Source organism: Ochotona princeps, chromosome 1 (assembly GCF_030435755.1).
Source record: "Ochotona princeps isolate mOchPri1 chromosome 1, mOchPri1.hap1, whole genome shotgun sequence".
In the NCBI taxonomy this organism is placed as follows: domain Eukaryota; kingdom Metazoa; phylum Chordata; class Mammalia; order Lagomorpha; family Ochotonidae; genus Ochotona; species Ochotona princeps.
The window spans coordinates 8373757-8394267 of record NC_080832.1 but is presented as its reverse complement, the minus strand read 5'-3'; the positions used below and the strand labels follow the sequence as shown (position 1 = coordinate 8394267).

The window sequence follows — 20511 nt, the reverse complement described above, 5'->3', positions numbered from 1 at the left end:
CAATTATAGGGATACTCTCTCTCTGCCCCTTAACATATACATTTAACCTAAAAATACAAAGAATTTAATTATTAGAGAGTACTCAACAAACTTTTCTTGGAGAGATAATAATTTTGATAGAAAAACAGCAACTTGAGTAAGTCAGCCTTGTCTCTTCCCAATTGCAGCGTAGCAAGTTATTCTCTGAAGCTGGAGACAGGGAACGGCCAAGACTCGAAGGTAAGAGGCAGCTTCAGGCCCAGCTGGCCTCCAGACTGGCTGCCCGGAGGAGGTGCTTGCCATTGAGGTTGAGGTCTCCTGGGGCAGCGGCAGGAAGAGCTCCTGGGAACCCCTCCAGCACTCTCCTACGATACTTTCCCTGGCAGGCCACAAGTGAGCGTATAACCGCAGGATATCTAGAAATATCCATCAGGCGATTCCAACTCTAGGTCACCACGGACAGTGCCTGACAAACCCTCTCTCCAGAGACACAAAACAGAACGAAGTGTCTCTAGTGTGCAGCACCAGGCAGGAACTGTGGTGTGCACCACACCCACCCCAGATCTTGGATGGAATTTTCTGGAGAAAGGAGGAGACCTGGCACCCCTGTTCTGTGAACACACCAAGAGGGCCCACATTCTAGGGAAGAGGTGCTCAAAGCCTGGACCAAAGCATACTCTGGATCCATGTGACAAAGTTTAAAAGCAAACCATGAAAAGACCCAAGCTCCTGTCGGTACACTGACTGATAGAAAACAGGGACAACAACAACAAATCCACGCTCTTTTGTTTGTCTTTAAGAGGAAAATTTATTGTTTGAAAAAAGTTTTAACCGAAAAGAAAAAAAGGGCTTAAAATCAATCTACATTTTGGGCCCGGCATGATAGCCCAGTGGCTAAGTCCTCACCTTGAACACGCCAGGTTCCCATATGGGTGCCACTTCTAATCCTAACAGCTTCACTTCCCATCCAGCTCCCAACTTGTGGCCTGGGAAAGCAGTCAAGGATGGTCCAAAGCCTTGGAACCCTGCACCCATGTGGGAAATCCAGAAGAGGCTCCGGGCTCCTGGATTTGGATCAGATTGGCTCAGCTTCGACCATTGTGGCTGCTTGGGGAGTGAACCACGGGATGGAAGATATTCCCCTCTGTCTCTCCTCCTTTCTGTATGTCTGACTTTCCAATGAAAAATAAATCTTTCAAAAAAGCAATCTACATGTCTACCATAAGGATCTTGAGAAAGCGGTGGACGTTTTCCCTAGTGGTTAGAAGCACCTGCATCCTGGGGTCAGTGTTGCGGTAGTGGCTAAGGCTCTCTGTTGCCTGACATGCAGGCATCCTGTACGGGTACTGCTTCAAGCCCTGTCTACTCTACTTCCAATCCTGCTCCCTGCTAATGTACTGGACAAGAACGTGGAGGATAGGCTGGGTGTTTGGGCACTTGCCACCCATGTGGGAGACTCAGAAGAAGCTCCTGGCTCCTATCTCTGGCAATTGTGGCCATTTGGTGAGTGAACCAGCAGATAGATTCCTCTATCTCTCCCCTTCTTTCTCTGTAACTCTGTCTTCCAAACAAATACATCCTTCAAAAAGTTCCTGTACCCCATATGAGAGTGCATGGTTTTGATATCTCTTCTCTGTCGCTGATTCCAACTTTCTGGCCCAGCTGCTAGAATCCTTGGGATCTGCCATCCATGTAGAGATCTGGATTGAGTTCCTGGCTCCTGGCGTCGGCACATGCAGAGTGAACCATCACATGGGAACTGTGTATGTCTTTTAGTTTCTCTGCTTCTCAATCGGAAAAACAAAATCTGAAAAAAATACGAGCAAACTGAAACTCAAAGTGCTTGGATGAAGGTATTTATGCAGACAAAAGCAGGTACAAGTGAAACAGAAGACACAAAACTTAAGCCACAAAATTAACTTTCTGAAAATATTAGCATAACTGATAAACATCAGCAAACCTGACAAAGAAAGTTGCCAGCATCTGAGATAAGTGATCGTGTAGACATTAGCAATGTAGTAACAGGATATTGTGAACAACTTACACAAATAAATCTGTAAGTATGTGGCAATTTAAATAGAAAAATTCACTGAAAACATAATATACCAAAATGGATAAAAGATAAAATACAAAATAAGAATAAATATGTATCCCTTAAATAAGCTGAATTTTCTATCATAAACATTTTCTCAAACAGAAAACTAGGACCAAATGCATTGACTGATAAATCCTATCCAACACATAAGTGAAAAAATATTAATGTATAAAAAAAACCTTTAAAATAGAAAAGGAAACATTTTTTATTGTTTTATGAGGCCAGCAGAATCCTGAAACCAACACTTGATAAAGCCATGACAGGGGTTGGCACAGTGACACAGCGTGTTCAACCACTGCCTGCGGCCCCAGAATCCCATCTGGGGGCTTGTTTGAGTCCTGGCCACTCCATTCTTTCTTTTTTAAGATTTATTTTATTTTTATTGCAAAGTCAGATATACAGACAGAAAGATCTTCCATCCCATGATTCACTCCCCAAGTGACTGCAACAGCCAGTGCTGCACCGATCCAAAGCCAGGTGTCAAGAGTTTCTTCCGCGTCTCCCACACTGGCACAGGGTCCCAAGGCCTTGGGCCGTCCTCAACTGCTTTCCCAGGCCACAAGCAAGGAGCTGGATGGGAAGCGGGGCTGCCAGGATTAGAACTGGTGTCCACAGGGGATCCTGGCGTGTTCAAGGTGAGGACTTAGCCGCTAGGCCACGGCTCCGGCTCCTTTGATCCTGTTTCTTGCTAATGCTCATGGGAAAGCAGCAGAAATTGGCCCAAGGCCTTGGTCCCCGCACCCATGTGGGAGACCCAGGTGAAGCCCCTGGTTTCTGGCTTAGTCTGGTCCAGTTCCTCTCTGCCCAGTGCACTCTTTAGGGAATGAAGCAACAGATGGAAAGTAACTGCGTTTCAAATCAATCTTTTTTTTTAATACAAAAAAGGCAAAAATAAAGATATCACTAATAATACTTATGAACACAGATATAACTTATTTTCACAAAATGTAATTCAAATCCAACAATATACATGACAAGAACACAACTTTTTAAAAATGTATTTATTGCTGAGAGAGACTCTCCTTCTGCTGGTTCACTCCCCAGATGCCTGCGGTCACGAAGGACCAGCCTGGGGCGGGGTTGGGGATGCGGTGCAGCTCTTCTCCGTGGCTGGTGCGAACCCCACTTGAGCCATGAGCGCTGCCTCCTGGGCCAGCACTGACCAGAGCTCGGGTTCAGGGCCGGAGTTGGACGCTGCCGTTAGCTGTGGGCATCCCAACCACTAGTCAGAATGCCCACTCTAGGACAGTACATCTTGATCAAGTGAAAGTCATTTCAGAAATGTAAGTCTTTAAAAAAATCAATTATTTACCAATACAATCCACCATATGAGAAAACGAGTCATGCCAACAGGTACAGAAAGGTATTTGAAAAAAAAAAAAAACCCACCACCTATACATACATGAACTGGAAGAAAACTTGCGCAACCTGAGACAGGGCATCTGTGCAAAGCCCACAGCCAACAGCACAGTCAGTGATGGAATATCTGATGCTGTCTCCTCGAGACGGGCAGCAAGGTGAAGATGCCAACACAGGCTTGCCTCACGTGGCTGCTGCGAGTGCTGGAAGCCATTATTTTTGTCTGAAGTAAGTTGTCTAAAACCCCATCATACCCCTCATCCTTCAGCTAGATAAAACTTCCCCAACCCATGGTGTGTGTCTGTTTTTTTTTTTTTTAATGCACTAACTCAAAGCCCAATTATAAACCTACTGGCTGAATCCCAGTCACATAAATAAGTCCCCCTTTTGTTTGTTTTCTTCAGCTACCCAGCCCCCGACCCCTGTGGGGTCGCCTAGGCAGTAATGTGCACAGTTCTTCAGACAGACATGCTGCTACAGCTCTGTCACTCATTACTCACTGCTCAATCTCCCTGTTGCCTCAGGACTGACTAGTTTCCCATAGGAACTCCCATCTTCTCTGGGAACTACGAATTATACATTTCTTCAGTTTCCGGACTGGCGCAATGGCTCAATTGGCTAATTTTTCACCCCCAAGTGCAGCATTCCATATGGGCGCTGGTTCGTGTCCTGTCTGCTTCACTTCCTATCCAGCTCCCTGCCTGTGGCCTGGGAAAGCAGTGGAGGATGATCCAAGTTTTTGGGATACTGTACCCGCGTGGGAAACCCAGAAAAGGCTCCTGGCTTTGGATTAGCTGGATGTTGCAGCCATTTAGGGAGTGAACCAGTGGATGGAAGATCTTCCTCTTTGATTCTCCTTCTCTATAAATCTGCCTTTCCAATGAAAATAAATTAATCTTTGGAAAAATTCTTCAGTTTTGCGCATTCTTGTTTCACTTCCTCATGCTTTTTGTGTGACTGACACACATTAACTTACGATCATTTAAAAAATATTCTAAGGGAAGCAGTTCTTTGAGGTTTAACAAGAAATTGTACTAGTAAAATTAGTATAAACACAAGCCCACATTGAGCCATCATACAAATAGCAAAGGAAAAATGAAAACAAAGAAAAAATATCGGCAGTTATATACAGTGGGACATACTTGTGTCTTGTATACTAAAATGTTTTTGACAAATCATCTCAGGTTAACAGATGAGACTCAAAGTCACCCTTCAACATCTCCCCTTTTCCCCAAAGTCCTTCTTTCAGTATGGCTGCTAATTGCTTGTCACCTGTCAGGATGTTTGGCTGTAAGTGCTCTCTTGGAAACAGTAGTCTGCATATTGCTGTATCCATCCATGATTCCTATGGCTACACTCAATCTAATCACGTGTGCCACAACCATTCTATTTTGGATCACCACCACTGGCATTATTGTTAACTTCCGTATCCTTGATCACAATAGTTGTTAAACCCCTCAGCTCCAGCCTTGGCCCTGACCTTGGCCATGACCCTGAGTACCCCTTTGTCCATCTCCCAGCTGCGCCACCTCTGCTTGGTGTTTTGCTGTTGCTGCCTCTCTGCCTCTTTGGGTTGTGCAACTTTGATTTCACACTTCCCTAAACCAAGTTGATGGCATCTGCTTTCTAACAAGTCCTTTATGGGTTCTTCATCTGTATGGGCGATAAAACAAAGTCCTTGCCTCTTCTGGAATTTCTGTATCCATGGGAAGTTTGATATTTTTAGTCTCTCCAAAGAATCCCAAATCCTCTCTCATCTGTTCCTCAGAAGCATCTAGGTAGGTTCAGCATCGTGGCATCGCAGATAAAGCTGCTGTGATGCCAGCATGCCATTTGGACACAGGTTCACGTTCCAGCTGCTTCACTTCTGATGGAGCTGGGAAAGGCAGTGGGTAAGGGTCCCCAGGCTTTGCATGATTCTCTATTGCTTTCCCAGGCCACAAGCAAGGAGCTGGATGGGAAATGGAGCAGCCAGGACTTGAACCGACGTCCATATGGGATGTCGGCACACGCAAGGTGAGGATTTAGCCACCAGGCTATTGCACCAGATCCCTAACAGCATCTTTGAAAAGCACAAATTCAAATCCTCTTGATCGTCCAGTAACTGGGTGTGTTTTAATTGTATGGTTCTACAAGTTCCTCACGTTGAGGCAAATATATTTTTTCTTTTGTAAGTAACATAATCCCCATTTTCAGTGGATTCTTCCAGTCGGACAAGGGCAGGGCCAGCCCCTCTGGATCCAAAGACTCTACCAAGCATCAGAGCAAGTCCAGCTTGTGCTCTCACCTGCTCATGGCAGAGACAACTTCAGGAAGGTGATGGTAATGTAAAAAGAACGTTGAGTTAATGCTCCCAAGACATTTTAGCTGATGATGAACGGGACATGTTAGTCACTTTAGGTCACCATCATAAAATAGTTCAGGCAATTATCATAAAGAGAAAAGATTTATTTAGCTCCAAGTTTTGGAGGCTCAGCTCCAAGAACAGCAGTCCTATTGGTCCGGTCTCTGCTGAGGGCAATGGCTTGGCAACGGCGCAGTGTGCATACAGGGAGCTCACCTTGGGAGCTAGGAAGCAGAGTGTGTTTGCCAAACTCAGGCATTTAACAACCGCCACCGGGGAGCTCCCTCAGCGACCCAAGGACTTCCCAGGAGACTTCACCTCATCAACACCAACACTGGATCTTTTCCACCCTCTTACTGCCATTAACCTAAGATGTTGGGATTTACAGTCCTGCCTCATGTGGGAGCCAAATCATGTGCAAAGTGGAGCAGGGTGTTGGTGGGTAAACTGCAGCTTCCCCACTGCCCAGTGATGCTGCTGGACACCTCCCTGGACCCCTCAAAGGGCCTGAACTTCAGGGCTCACCGGGTAACTTGATGAAAGACATGCACTCTCCTGGTTTCCTGTCTCACTCTCTCAGTAGACTATCTGGATTTTCTAGAATCCGCTCCCACACACAGCTTGCACTTGCATCCTTGTTGATTTTGCTCCAGTTAGAAACATCTTTGCTTCCGCTCCATTATGCATTTCTGCACCCATTCCCCACTCCCTGAGATGCTAACTCCTTTAGGTCTGCCTGTCCAAACTGTCACAGCCCCTGTGACACACTGTTGTGGTCATGGTCGAAGATTTCTTTCTGAAACTGTGACTGTGGGACTCAGTTAGCAGTTCATCAGAGGCACTGTATTTGTTCTGTCGGGTAGTGGGCTAGAACAGGAAAAGCTGCAATCAGCCACAGAGCCCAGGCTTGCAGGCTGACTCCGTTATTTACTGTGGAACTTGGAGCAAATCACCCACCTTCTCTGATTGTAGCTTCCTGCTCTCTGAAACAAAGGTAATACACGTACCTGATCAAGTTGCCTCCACATTTAGTGGCCCAAAAAAGAACCGGGGTCTGGGTAATACGAGAAAAACTTGAGGAAAGCGGATTAGTTTTATATTTTTCTTACTATTGTATTTATCATGTGTCTCCATTTTGCTTCCAAAACGAAATGGTAATTTATTATGCTGCCCGGCACTGTCACCTGCTGCTAAACCTTTAAATCAGAGAAGGCCTTTTCAATTCAAGATTCATTTGTAGAGGCATTCATCAGGCGTTTTTCAGAGGTCAGATTTTCCTGGGCCACAATTTCCTATGTGGCTGACGTCTTCCCGGCATCCTAGCCTGGCATCTATCCAGTCCTCGACGTGGAACCATGGCTGCTTGCTTTTGCTTCTGTGCTTCTCAACATTGGAGCCTGTGGTGGCTGTGCAGGGACCACCTGGTGCACACAGACGCACTTCCACCTGCCTCCCCTCCTTGTCATTTCCTGACCCTAACTCGTCCCTCTCTGCTTGGCCCTCACTCCCCTGCAGCCAGACTTATTGTCTACCATTCCAGAACTTTTCCAGACTTGGTCTGTCCTGAGGTCTTTGCACAGTTTCTTGCCTTTCAGCTTTCTGCCCAATCCTCCACACTGCCAAGGTCCTTCCCTTGGCTTCTGGTCTCTGTCCCACGGGCCTGCTACGCTTCTTCTTTTCTGTACTCGCTCGCTGAAATTATTTTATTATTTAGTCACCTACTGTTTATTGTTTGTTTCTTCATCTCCCCAATATACGTTTCTATCTTGGATCCTATTGTGTCTCTGATGCTAAAATAGGACTTAGCACAAATCAGGCTCTCAAATAAGAGATTGTGAAGTGAGGCAATGAAGTCTACTACAACCTTATGCGATAGGTTTTCACAGGTGGGCTACAACTGGTGGCTCTCACATCAGGTTCTAGTCAACTTTCTCAGGTATGAGTCATGTGCCCAAGTAAATGAACTGTCTTAGTGTTTTAATATTGCAATTTTAATGAACTGATGCCTCAGCAGAGGTGGAGTGGAAACAAGTAATCCCTGGGAAGGCAGCTATAATCATATCAGCATGTCTGATTTCCTGTGGAAAATGTAGATGTAACCATAAAATAAAAAAAACTCACTTGTTATGGAAAATTCTAGCCATAAACACCAACAGAAGAGAGGCATTGCATAAAAAATCCCCTTGGACACCATGAGAACAGGCTCTCAAGTTCAGCCTAGCATCTGCTCGTACTCAGGTAATTCTGTCCCTCTGAGTGTGTGTGGAACCTGGGTCTTGCTTTCTGGCCAACGCAACACGCACATTTGACGTCACCTCCGAGGCTGCTTATGCAAGATCCTAGGCTGCTTGCAGACTCAGCCTGGGGACCTTCCTCACTTCCTTCATGAAATGGGTGGCCACGCCAGGAAGGCACGGTGGGCATGAACTTCGTTTCACCTTTAGGAGCTGCAGGTGCGCTCTTGGAGGTCAGCAGGGCTTGCAGTGGCCACCAGTTGTATCCTTGGTCCCACAAGTAAAGAAATGCTGCCAGTGATTCAAGGTAACTCTGCTCCAGTGGATGAGAAGAGAGCACAGCAACACCACAATGGCAATCAGCAGAGTGTAAGTGCAGGACTCAGGGACCAGGATGCCTGACCCACAGAAACGATGAAATCAATCTGTGCTGGTCAGAAGGCTACACTGAGCTTGTGGTCACTTGTAGCAACAAATAATCAAATAGATATGTCACCTAACTCCAACAATTTTCATCAATTTCCATTATTGCTTCATCTACACCCCTCATGTCGTGTGTGTGTGTGTGTGTTCAAGCATGGGCTGCGGTATTTTAAACTGCATTCCAGACTTCATTTCATTTCGCTTGAAAATACTTTAGTATGTGTCTTTAACAGATAAGGCTTAAAAAAAATAGGATAATCAAGATGCTAAGAAGAGTTGGTCATCATTGAGAACACAGCTGGACACAGATGTGGGGGAGGGAAGAGAAGGGAACACAAAGAACTTGTGTCCCCATTTGCTGGGTCACTCCCCAAATGCCTGCAAAGGCTGGGGCTGGACCACGCTAAGACAGGGAGCCCAGCACTCAGTCTAGGTCTCTGGGTAGCTGGGACCCAACTCCCTGAGCCAGCAGCACCTGCTGCCTTCCAAGATGCACATTAGCAGGAAACTGGAAGCAGAGTTGAACACTCCACCATGAAATGGGGGCATCACTACTAAGCCCAATTGTTTCCCTGTCCCCAGTCGTTTTAAAGCCATCAAGCCAATGTAGCTTTTCTATTCACCCAACACCCAGAGAAACAGTGCTTTCCAGAAACACCACCAGCTACAGGGCAAAAAGGTACTAGAGCTTTCCCTAGGGTCTGTTAGTTTGCTTGCTAAAAATAGTACAGCCACAAAGAGCTGAACTGTGCCTGTTAAGCTAGCATATTGATACCTGAAACACTTCAAATGCGATTCTGAGCGTGTATTAAAGACCCTTATCCAGTCCCTGAAGAGCTCAATTGCTTTGGAATGGAACCACAGAAATTCCATTTTTTAACTCATCACTCTTTAGAACTTCATGGCACCCTCCAATGGCCATTCCTATTCACTTATCCTTTCTGCTGGCCCTATTTCTTCTCTCGGATAAGCTAACCTGTCTCCCTTGGACACTGCTCATGGGATCCCGGGGGGGGCCAGGCCAGGGCTCTGGGATCAGCGCCGGTCCTGCTGCTTAGGGACTTTGCGGTGCAGGGCGATGTGAAGCTACCACAAGCACAGGTGTAGCGTGCAAGGCGCCACCAGCCCAGAGAACTACCATCCTCTTTGTGGCGTCCCATCCACCCGGCACCAGCACCGCGCCTCGCCCGCCTTCGTCGCGGGGCATGCAGGGACTTGTAGTTTTTCTTGGTCCCCAAGTCGGAGCCAGACCCGCGACAAGGAACTACATATCCCAGCGGGCCATGCAAGGAAAGTGGGGCTCGGAAAATCGAGCGTCGCTGCCGCCTCGCCTTCACTTTCCACGGCCGGGCCAGCACCGGTAGCCCCCACTCCTCAGCGAGGAGGGCTCGGACCCAGTGGCCAAGCTGGGGACTCGCAGCGCCTCACGTTCGGGCGGCCCAAGGGCTGTCAAGGCTCCACGGGCTGTGGACAGGGCAGGGCAGAAAGGGGCTCGGGCGCTGCGAGAAGTAAAAGGAGCAATTGTGAACGCCTGCGGGGAGAGGTGCAGCGGCCCAAACACCCCGGCCACTGCAGGGGAGAGGCCGGGCAGAGCCCCAGGGGCCGGAGCCCGCTCCGCTGTGCCTTCCCTTTTCCCAAAGGAAACCCGGCCCGGGAAGCCTCCGAGCCGACCCCGCCCCTTCCCTGGGCAGCCGTGGGGTTCCCCAGCGCCCGTCCGGGGAGGGTGACCCTTGGGCCCCCGGGACTGGTCAGAATAGGTTTGCGAGCAGCCATGTGAAATATGCGCGTCCCCAGGCGAACGCAAGTCGGTCGGGATCCCTTGGCTTCCCGGGCGCCTTTCCTCTGGGGCCACCCGGCCAGGCCCACCGGGGCCTGGAGATGAGCGCGGCCGCCCGGAAGGGGCCGGGGCGGGGACCCCGCGGAGCCGGTTCACCGGGCTTGGCGGCCGCGAAGGAGGAGCGGGAGGAGGAGCCCGGCTGCGAGGCGCGGGCGCCGCCGCCCACCCGGCCCTGAGGAGGCGGACCCGTTCGGAGCGCCGCGCGCGCCGCGCCTGAGCCTTGCAAACAAGTGTCTAGATCTGTGTCCCCGCGGCCCTCCTGGCGCGGCCGGCCGCTCCGGGCCAGGGACGCGAGGCGGCTCCCCGCGCCGCACGACCCGCAGAGCCCCCCGCCGAACCTCGGCCCGGGCGCCGGCAGCCCCGCACAGGGGGCCCCGGAGCGGCTCGGCTGCCGGGCGCGCCGGCGCGGGGTCGCGGCGCGAGCAGCAGCGCCTGTGCTCTTCGCCGAGCCGCTCCTGACAAAATAACGTGCGTGGCTGTCCCCACCCCTGGGAGGGGTCGCCGGTGCCGCGAGCTGCCGCCCAGTTTGCAGCGTTTCGCTCGCACGCTCGCTCGCTTTCTCTCTCGCTCCCGGGAAGATCCGCCGCCGGGAGGAAGGTGCACAACCCACCTGGCTGAGGCGCAGAAGTGGTTCGCGTGGAAGCCGCCGCCGGGTGTCCCCTCGAGGCTAGGTGCTCGCGGCTCGACCGTGCGAGGGGGCGGGCGCGCGCGGCGCCCCGGGAAGCGGCCGGGGGCCATCTCCGGTGTTCCGCGTGGCCGCGGCGGCCCCGGGGCGCGGGCTGGACACGACGGAGGAGCGCTGCCGCGGGCTGCGGGCGGACACCGTCCCTGTGGGAAGGGGCCTCTGCTATGCCCGAGGGGCTCCCGGGCGGGCTCTCCTGGGCGTCCCCGGCCAAGTGGGCGGCGAGCCGGGAGCCGGCGTGGTAGCGGGCGCGGCGCCGCGGCTCGGGGGGCGGCCGTGGCTCGGCGGGGCCCGCGCGGCCGGGGGGCTCCCGGGGGCGTGCGTCCCCGGCCGGCTGCCCTGGTGGATGCCTCCCGGCGGCGGCGGCGGCGGGCCCATGAAAGACTGCGAGTACAGCCAGATCAGCACGCACAGCTCCTCGCCCATGGAGTCGCCGCACAAGAAGAAGAGGACCGCGGCCCGGAGGAAATGGGAGGTGTTCCCCGGCAGAAACAAGTTCTTCTGCAACGGCCGGATCATGATGGCCCGGCAGACGGGCGTCTTCTACCTGACGCTCGTGCTTATCTTGGTCACCAGCGGACTCTTCTTCGCCTTCGAGTAAGTGGCGCTGGCGGCGGGCCCCCCGACGCCCCTGCCCCTCCTGCACCCCCTTTGGTGCTCCTTGCGTATAGTAGCAGCCCTATCTGGCTCGTGTGCCTTGTTATATAAGGCCTGCCGCCCTCTCCTTCCTCTTAAAGGTCTGTTGGGTTTCTAGTCCCTAGATGGGGGCGAGGAGCAGAGCGCTTTGGGAAGCTGTGTGCCCGGCTGTTGCTGCTCTCCGGCTTGGTGGGGAGCACTCTCCACTGGGTTTGGGTGTGGGGTGGGGTAGGGAAGAGCTGCAAACCATTCCAGGTGTAGGTTTTCCTGGGAAAGTCGGGGTGGCATAGATTTCTAAGTCGGAAATAAATGGAGTTGACTTTATTTTTTGCGCTGATGAGATGTAGGGCATCTTGTTTAAGCTCGGTCCTCTGTGTCACTTCTCGGAGTGATGAACCACCTTGCTTATGTTAAGCGTCAAAATGTGCCCCCCCCTCACCCCTGGTATGTATGTCCAGTATGGGATAATTTCATGTTTTGTTTCCATTTCCCCTGGAGTATGTGCTCTTGATGAGCAGTTTCTGATTTGCCATGAGGTTTCCCAAACTCCCAAGAGAAGTGTCAGTCATAACAATAATTATAGTAAGGGTTCAGAACAGTTAGCGAGCCGGTGAAAGGAGAGGTTGGGCCCTGGCCAGGCAAAGTGCGGTGCTACCGAGCAGCTGTGGTTCCAGAACTTGTGCATCTCAGGGTTGGGTCTGGAAGCAGGTGCACTCGAGGCTGCTCCGCTGCCAGGACCGCCCGACTGGCGGACAGCACCTCTCCTGTCCACTAAGGGAAGGCCGGCCCTTTATGAAGTCATTAGATCAAGCGGTTGAACCAGAGTCTACATCTACATCCGGTCACTCTTGTTGAGTCTTGCATTCAGAATTCACAGGGTTCTGTAATCGGTGAAAGTTCTAGTAGACTTAAAAAAAAAAAAACCAGAGTGGGGGTATATTTCTGGGGCATTCTTCTCTGAACTCCCCTTTTCCTGGTTATGCAGGCCGCGACACCGCTTCCCTTTCCCTGCTTCTCCTTGGGCAGGGTTAGTTAGTTACCTTTGTCCCTGATGTTAGTCAGGCTCCGGTGTTTGCTCTTGGAAATGACAATGTAAAACTTTTGCTGTGGAAAGCTCTGACTGTTGAGGGAGATGGAGGACTTGAACCAGATCCCATGAGAATGGGAAGGAGGGGCGTCCTGCACAAATGGCCCCTCACCCCATTTCTGGTGTGTGGATTTCCCTGGTGTCTCCTGGAAAGGGTGTCTCTTCTGCACCTTATGGACTGGTTGTGGGGACCTGTGTCAGGCCACGCTGTGAGCAGGTGCTCAGAGCAGTGAGACCAAGGGCTCTGCCTCGTGCTGTAGGTCCTGCCAGAGCCAGCCAGCTGCGTGTCCCTACCGAGCCCTGGAGGCTGGGAGGAAGGGCCAGAGGCTCGGCTAAGTTTGCATCCTGCGTCAGAAGCAGCACAGGGTGTCGCCTCTTGATTGTGGCTTTGGTCCAGGGGCCTGCATGCTGGAGGGCATGTTGCATTCCCAGCAGTGGAAGAGTTGTGAATGGCTCCATAGGGGCAGTCCTGTGTTGCTGGTGAGTGTAAGCGTGGGGAAGCGTGGCTTCTTTTGTGACTGCAGCGCGTCTGCCCCAACTGTGCTCTCAGGTAGGAGGATGCACACCCGGTCCTGCTCTGCCCAAGCCTGCCGGCTGCGAAGGGACCTTGCCTGCTGCCCCCTTGCCTTCACCTCTCACTCCCTTTGTCCACACCCAGCTTCGGCGCGGACCAGCGTCAGTTCAGCCTTTCTGTTTCTTGCTTTGTGTCTCTTCTCCCAGTTCCCTGAGCTCTTTGCTGGCAGGTCGGTGGTTTTTTTGTGCGCTCTTTTCTGCTGACAGCTAACGGCAGGGGTCAACGTGTGCATTGGGGTTCTATTAGCTGCTGCTCGCAGTCATTTTGCTTCAGCTCTGTGGGAGTGTATGGATGGGTGGGCGTGGGTGAGCGGTGGTCTCCTTGGGTCTTGCTTCAGCTAGGAAATTTCAGACATCGGGAACATAGGAGGACATCCTAGCAAGACTCCCCAGTTGACACCATCCTGGGGCTGTTCAAACTGTTAGCGATTATTATTCAGCCAAGAGTACTTGTCACTGTGTTGCTTTTAAGTTCCTTATTCATTGCTAATGACAGAGGGAAATTAAATAACTTCAACTGAATTAATTTGCTAGAGACTGGAAAAACCAATTACTCACACACATAGGAAGTGAAGTACTGTGTGAGCAGGCTACTCACTCCGGTGGCCCAGGAAAACTGTCTGTGTCCCCTGCTGCCCACCTGCCTTTCTTCTGACCTTCTTTCATGATTTGTTGAACACATACTACGTGGCCCCCTGCTTTGTTCAGTCTTGTGTCTAGAAAGGTTTGAAAGTTGGTAGAATTCATCATCAGATATTAGAAGCTGTGTTTGCACAGTTACACAAACACTGATAAGACACGTGTATAAGAAAAACATGTGAGTTCCAAATTTAGCTTCAGGCCACTTTATTTATGTATATTCTTTGCTTTTAAAAAATAAGGTTTATTTATTTGAAAGGCAAGGATACAGGGAGAGATGGGAAGAGAAACAGATCTTCCCTCTGCGAGTTTACTCCTGAGATGGCCACGGTAGCTAGGGCTAAAGTCAGGAGGCAGGAACTCTATCCAGGTTTCTTGCTTGAGGAGTGGGAGCCCAAGCACTTGGGCCATCTGCTGCTGCTCTTCCAGGTGCGTTTTCAGAGAGCTGGATGGGAAATAGAGCAGTTGAACTTGAACCAGCCCTCACGTTGGATGCTGACATTACAGGTGGTGGTTTGGCATGCTATGCCACAATGTGCCAGTCCCTCCACACCTCTTTCTAATCCTACCTCTAACTCCTGACCTTGAGCAGGTGACAAGTAAGTTTGCCTAAGAGAAATGAACTTACTGGACTTCAGCAACAGGTGTCATTGTCCTCCATCTTCCAGAGAAAGGCAGGTTAGAGACAAATATTCCCACATTGGAGAGGACAGGACAAGGTCTGGGGAAGTATCCTAATCCCCCAGATTGGTAGTGGGAAGCTGGGGAAGCCTTTTCTCCTTCCACCACACTGTACTGCTCCCTCTAAGAACACAGAACTGGTTAAAGGCGTGGATTTTGAAGGGACAAACTCTTAATATTTTTTTTAAGATTTATTTATTTTTATTGGATAGTCAGATTTAGAGAGAAGGGGAGACAAAGAGAAAGATCTTCTATCCGCTGGTTCACTTCCCAAGTGTTCACAACAGCTGGAGCTAAGCTGATCTGAAGCCAGGAGCCAGGAACTTTGGCCAGGTCTCCCACGCGGGCGCAGGGTCCCAAGGCTTTGGGCCGTCCTCGACTGCTTCCCAGGCCACAGGCAGGGAGCTGGATGGGAAGCAGAGCGATTTTTTTTTTTAACCGTGCATTTTTCTTCCTTCTTTTGTCTTTCCCTGCCTTCCCTAAGTCTTTCTCCTCTTCTTCATCATCATTTGGCTGAGTCAGCCCTGAAATAAGCGATGAATGATTGGGGTCGAAGGAACTGGGGGTTCTATTTGAAGATGGAAGTTGGGGCTGTTCCCTGAGGGCCAAAGTGCCGTGCCTCAAAGATAGTGCAAAGATGGGATATTGTTTATCAGTGGAAGGTTCTCCTTATGCACAAGCCTCATCTTTTCCCAGCTCTCCTCTACAGAACTGTGTCTAGTTTTCCAGCATCCCGGAAAACATTTGCCAGGTATCCCACCTTTGTGGTGTTGACCAAGGCTGATGATTGTGGGTGACTGTCAGGACATTGCCTCCAAACGTGCTAGCGGGGGCACAGACATGGAGAGCCGGCTGTAGTTCCACATGAATTTTAGGTGACTTCAAACCCTTACTAATGATTTCCTGAGATGATGACATTCATTGGTGTCCATGATCAATATGTTTAAGTTCCATACGGGTAAGGAAACTGCTTGTTCTCTTGTATTTCCTTGGTACTTGGAATTGAACCTGGCGCACCACAAGTTCTCAGGTGTTGGCCCTGAATGCAGTCATGATAATGTTGAAATGTCTTGGAAAATATTGTTCCTGTGTTTCAGGTTGGCGCTTTTGTGCATTATACGTTACATGCATTAAAAAATTTATACTCATTATCTTAGAGATCACATTACCCTCAGAAACATTATTTGGTGGGATTGTTCTGAATGCAAAATTGCCGTCCATTTTTTAATTGCATTTGAAACAGGAAACAGTCTTCTCAGTTAGTTAGAAAACTTGTGATGAGCTGGAAGGTTCTCTTGCTTTCCCATTGTGTAGGTCCTTGATTTTGGCCACTTGAATTACCTAATACTGTTGACGTATGTTCTGTACTGGAGAGTGATGCGAATTATGCGGAAAGGACTCCTGTAGGTTCTATAATTGGGTAGTGATGGTTAATTATTTAATGGGCCATATCTGCGTATCCTGGCAGATTTTTTTGTGCTGCAGTTCAATGAGGCATATAATTTATTCATGGCAAAGTTATTATGTCTTCGTACGAGGGTGTATATGAAAGCTTTCAAGGAAGTATGTTCACTGTTTTTAGGTGAGATTGTGAGGGAAGCCAGAGCAGCAGTCAGAAGAGTCTGACACATCCAGGAATTGGGGTTTACTGAAATGTCAATCGATTCAGGTGAAAGTTGGGAACATTGAATGCTTTTGCTTAGTTTTTCACCAAATCGAAGGTTGATCTCAATTTACATGACTTTCCAAGCTGGGCGATCTTGTTTCTCTTCCATTTCCATCCCTAGATATATGACTTTAGAGTCACACAGAGGAATGTATGTAACACAGGACACTTTTTGAATGAAACAGAACCCAGCCCGAGCATTGCTTCAGGACCAGCACCTGGAGTCCGCTCACTCAGGTGCTCCCAGAGGGCTTTGCCGTGGAGCTCTGTGCTCACCAGCGCATGCCTTGTTTTCTCAAGGGTTTTGAGTGGAGGCAATTCCATACTGACAGGCTGCTTAGCTGATTCTTCTTTAGAGATAAGGTACCATGCCCAAATGATAATACTGATGTAATAGGTATTTAACAGCAAGGCCTCATATTACAGTAATTAAAGCAGGGCACTGAATAAATGAAATCATTTATTTCTGCAGATAGTGTCACTTTTTATTTTAAATTTATTTCTAAAACAAGTTTTGTTTATTTGAGAAGCAGAATGGGATGAGGAGGGAAGAAAGAGAGAGAGAACTCTTCTATCAGCTGGTGAACTCGACAAATATTGCAATGGCTAATGCTGGGCCAGGTTGAAACCAGGAGCTAGGAACTCAGTCCATGTCCCCTTCTGGGTGCCAGAATACTTGTGTTCTTAACCTGCTGTCTCTCAGAGTCCACATTAGCAGGACACTGGGATTGCAGGCCGAGCTGGGGCTTGAACACAGGAACTCTGGCATGGGATTTGGGCATCCCAGTTGGTATCTTAACTGCTAGGCCAAATGCCTGGGCCTTGTAGTGATTTCCAGAAGAACTGAACTAGTCCTCCAAAGAACTTTTATACTCATCAGACAGTTTTTAATTGTTAACATGTTTTCATCATTGTTGCTTTCTGTTCCCCTCAATCTGCTATTTTTTTTAAAAAGATTTATTTATTTTTATTACAAAGTCAGATACACAGAGAGGAGGAGACAGAGAGGAAGATCTTCCATCCGATGATTAACTCCCCAAGTGAGCCACAATGGCCGGTGTACTGCGCTGATCCAAAGCTGGGAACCAGGAACCTACCTCTTCCAGGCCTCCCATGTGGGTGCAGGGTCCCAAGGCCTTGGGCCGTCCTCGACTGCTTTCCCAGGCCACAAGCAGGGAGCTGGATGGGAAGTGGAGCTGCTGGGATTAGAACCGGCGCCCATATGGGATCCCGGGGCGTTCAAGGCAAGGACTTTAGCCGCTAGGCCAATGCGCCGGGCCCAATCTGCTATTTTTTTTACCCTCTCTGGACCATTGGAGAATAAGTTTCAGCCATTATACCTTTTGACATCCAAATACTTCAGCATGTAATTCTTAAGAAAATGGATAAACACAATAATTTTGTCAATTTCAGCAAATCTAACAAGGATACATTAGTTCCAAGTTCAAATTTTGCCTGTGTCTTAATATTGTTGGGTTTCAGTTTATCATCTTGGTGTTGATTTTCTATTTTTCTAGTCTGTATTTTGTTTTTCTTTTCCCATCTGTGTTCTTTCACATAAGTTGCATCTTTTAAGTATTCCATTTTAGCTTCTTTAAAAATACTGTAGGCTGTATTTGTGCTATTTTTAATAATTGCTTAAGAGATCACTGTATGCATCTTTAACCTATTATAATCTGCCTCCAAATAACATAATTGTGTTTCACAAGCAATGTAAGAAACTTAAGACATTATAATTCTACTACTCCACCCACCCATTATATCCTTATTATCATGTATTTTGTATCTGTATTATAAATCTGCTAATATTTTTAATGTTAGTAGTAGTAGTAGTTAAAAGATAGATAAATATATAACCTATAGCAAGAGACTATAAAACCAGATGTGTGCATATGTAGAATATAAATCATATAAGTGTTTATATATGTATGTAAAATAGAAATGATTTAAAATAAACCTGTTAATTTATCTTAGCATAGTTACCGTTTCTGTTCACCTTGCATCTATATCCTTTCCCTTTTAGCATTTTTTATACTTGAAAAGCAGAGATTGAGAGATCTGCTGCTCTCCAGATGCCCACAGCCTGGTGCTGTGCAGGTTTCCCAGGGAGATGGCAGGACCGTCTTGTGGGAGTCAGCATCAGGGTGTGCAGTAGTAGGAATCTGGACCACAAGTGGAGGTAGGACTTGAATGTGGGCGTCCCAAGCCGTGGTTTGATGTACTGTATGGCAGTGTCTCCCACTTTAGCATTGTCTGTCTACAAGTCAGCCCGTGGCAAGATCTCATGGTACTTGGTTTTTCTGAACGTGGACCTTTTGCCTTTGACCCTGGCTTCTGGTGAGAAGTTAGCAGCTGCTGTTTTTCAGCCTTTTCCCTCTCTATGGAACTGGTGACGTTTTTATAGCCGATTTGACATCGTTTGTTTTTAAAAGTTGAGCTGTGACGTGGTTATGTGTGGTTTTCTCTGAATTCTGCTTGTAATTCGCTGAGTTTCTTGCATCTGTGGGCTGGTATCCATCATTTCTGCAAAGTTTCTGTCCATTATTTCCTGAAATATTTCTTTGATCTCTCTTCTCTTCCCTGGAGTTACAGAACAGCATGTTGTTCAGTCTCAAGTGTCTTAGATATTTATTCCATTTTATACTTTTTTTTCTGTTTGTGTTTCAGCTGATCTAAGTTAAACATTTTTGCTGGTTTTTTTTTTTAGTGGAGTGTTTCTACATTTTTAAAAATAGGGTTTTTCTTTTCTTTTCTTTTCTTTTTTTGTAGTGTTCGTTCTGCTGCTGAAGTTTTCCTTTTCCTCATGTCCATGTTTTCTGCTAGATCATCTAGCATGTTGTTTGGTAGTTGTTGTATAGTTCTTAGAATTGTCCAGTAACTCCAACATCTGTCTCCTATCTGTGTCTTTCTTTGGCCATTGCTTCTTTTCAACATGGGATAGTTAAATGTTCTTCCTCCTTTTTGTGCCTTGTGATTTTTGGTTGCATGTCAGACATTGTGTGTAAAAGAATTACAGAGGCGGTGATCATTTAAACCTCTTTTGCCCCTGACTATTAGTGTGTGAGTTGAGCGGATCTGATTTGTCATTGAAATGATTGTAGGCTTTAGGGAAGTTTGGTTAGATTCCTGCTTCCTTTCCTCACTGGCTTCAGATATTTGCAGAGCAGACTTGGGAGTTTTCCTAATTTGAATACTGGGAAAGCTCTTTGCTGACTGAACTGCGGAAGAGTTCTCTCTGTGTTGCAGTCTGACTGCCAGCTCTTGGGGTCACTGGGAAGTTAATCTCTGCTTTTGGACATGCCCAGGCTTCCTGTCCATCAGGATGCCTCCGTCGCAGTGCTGCCTTGCCCCCCGGCTTAGGGCTGCTGCCAGGATTTTCTGACGTGTTTGCTCTGATTCCACTGCGCCTCACCCTTGAGGTTGCTCTGTAGGCTTGAGGCTCCCTGGTTGTGGGTGTGCTGTTGTGTGTACTTGGGGGTTGTTGTGAAGCAGGTGGCTGCTGGTGCAGTCTGTGGCTGTAGCCTGTGCACATGCTCATGCCTGTGGTGTTGCAGAGGTGTTGCATGTTGTCTGGAAACTGAGCCTATCTCTTTGCCCCCCCCTCCCCCCCCCCCCGCTGCTTTGCCAGGGGTGGGAACGGATGCTGGCCTGTCCTTCTCATGACACATTGAGGCTTCATTGTGTTCTCTCAGCTCCCTGGCAGATTTTAAAAACTGTGCTTTTGTTGTTAGTCTGGTGTGCTCTCATTGTTGGAGTATGAGTGATTGCTCTCACAACTTTCATCGACTGGTTTTCTTTAGCTGAATGTTGTGTTCCTCGGATCCACTAAGGTTATTATATATTTATGCCACTCATTTTTGCTGTGATGATATTTGGTTTGTGAAAATATGCTTTCTTTAGATGCTTTTCAGTGTTTGACTCCTTACTGATCATAACATTTGGTATCATTTTCTATGGGTCTGTTTTACATGGGTAGACTATTTGAAGCCTCTCATAGATTTTGATCTGATCTGATTCTTCAGTGTGTCCTGGCAATGACTGTGACATCCAGATCCTAAGGCTTAGGTAGGCCTGGAGAGAGAGAGAGAGAGAGAGAGAGAGATAGAGATATTAGCATGAGATTCAGTAGCTTTAATGTGAAGATGGAGTGTTTGTGAAAATGATGGATTGATTATTGAAGGAATCTACCAATAAGAATGAGGTTGACAGCATTATCCGTCTCTGAAGAGTGAAGTACTGTATCATGAATCTTCCTCTGCTATTTTAATTTGACACC

The 20511-nt window shown here is 48.4% G+C and overlaps 1 protein-coding gene and 1 pseudogene across 2 annotated transcripts in view; one reads left to right on the top strand and one right to left on the bottom strand.

Annotated features, from left to right (window-relative positions):
- Positions 1-4708: 4708 nt before the first annotated feature.
- Positions 4709-6324, bottom strand: LOC131481189 (heterogeneous nuclear ribonucleoprotein D-like; annotated as a pseudogene).
- Positions 6325-10721: 4397 nt separating this feature from the next.
- The window catches only part of ZDHHC14 (zinc finger DHHC-type palmitoyltransferase 14), a 238030-nt gene continuing 228240 nt past the window's right edge, over positions 10722-20511 (top strand). For both annotated transcript variants that reach the window (XM_036494066.2, XM_004595450.3), the window contains exon 1: positions 10722-11550. In XM_036494066.2, coding sequence (XP_036349959.1) covers positions 11300-11550 — 251 coding nt within the window. In that variant the 5' untranslated portion in view covers positions 10722-11299. The remainder of the gene's footprint in view (positions 11551-20511) is intronic.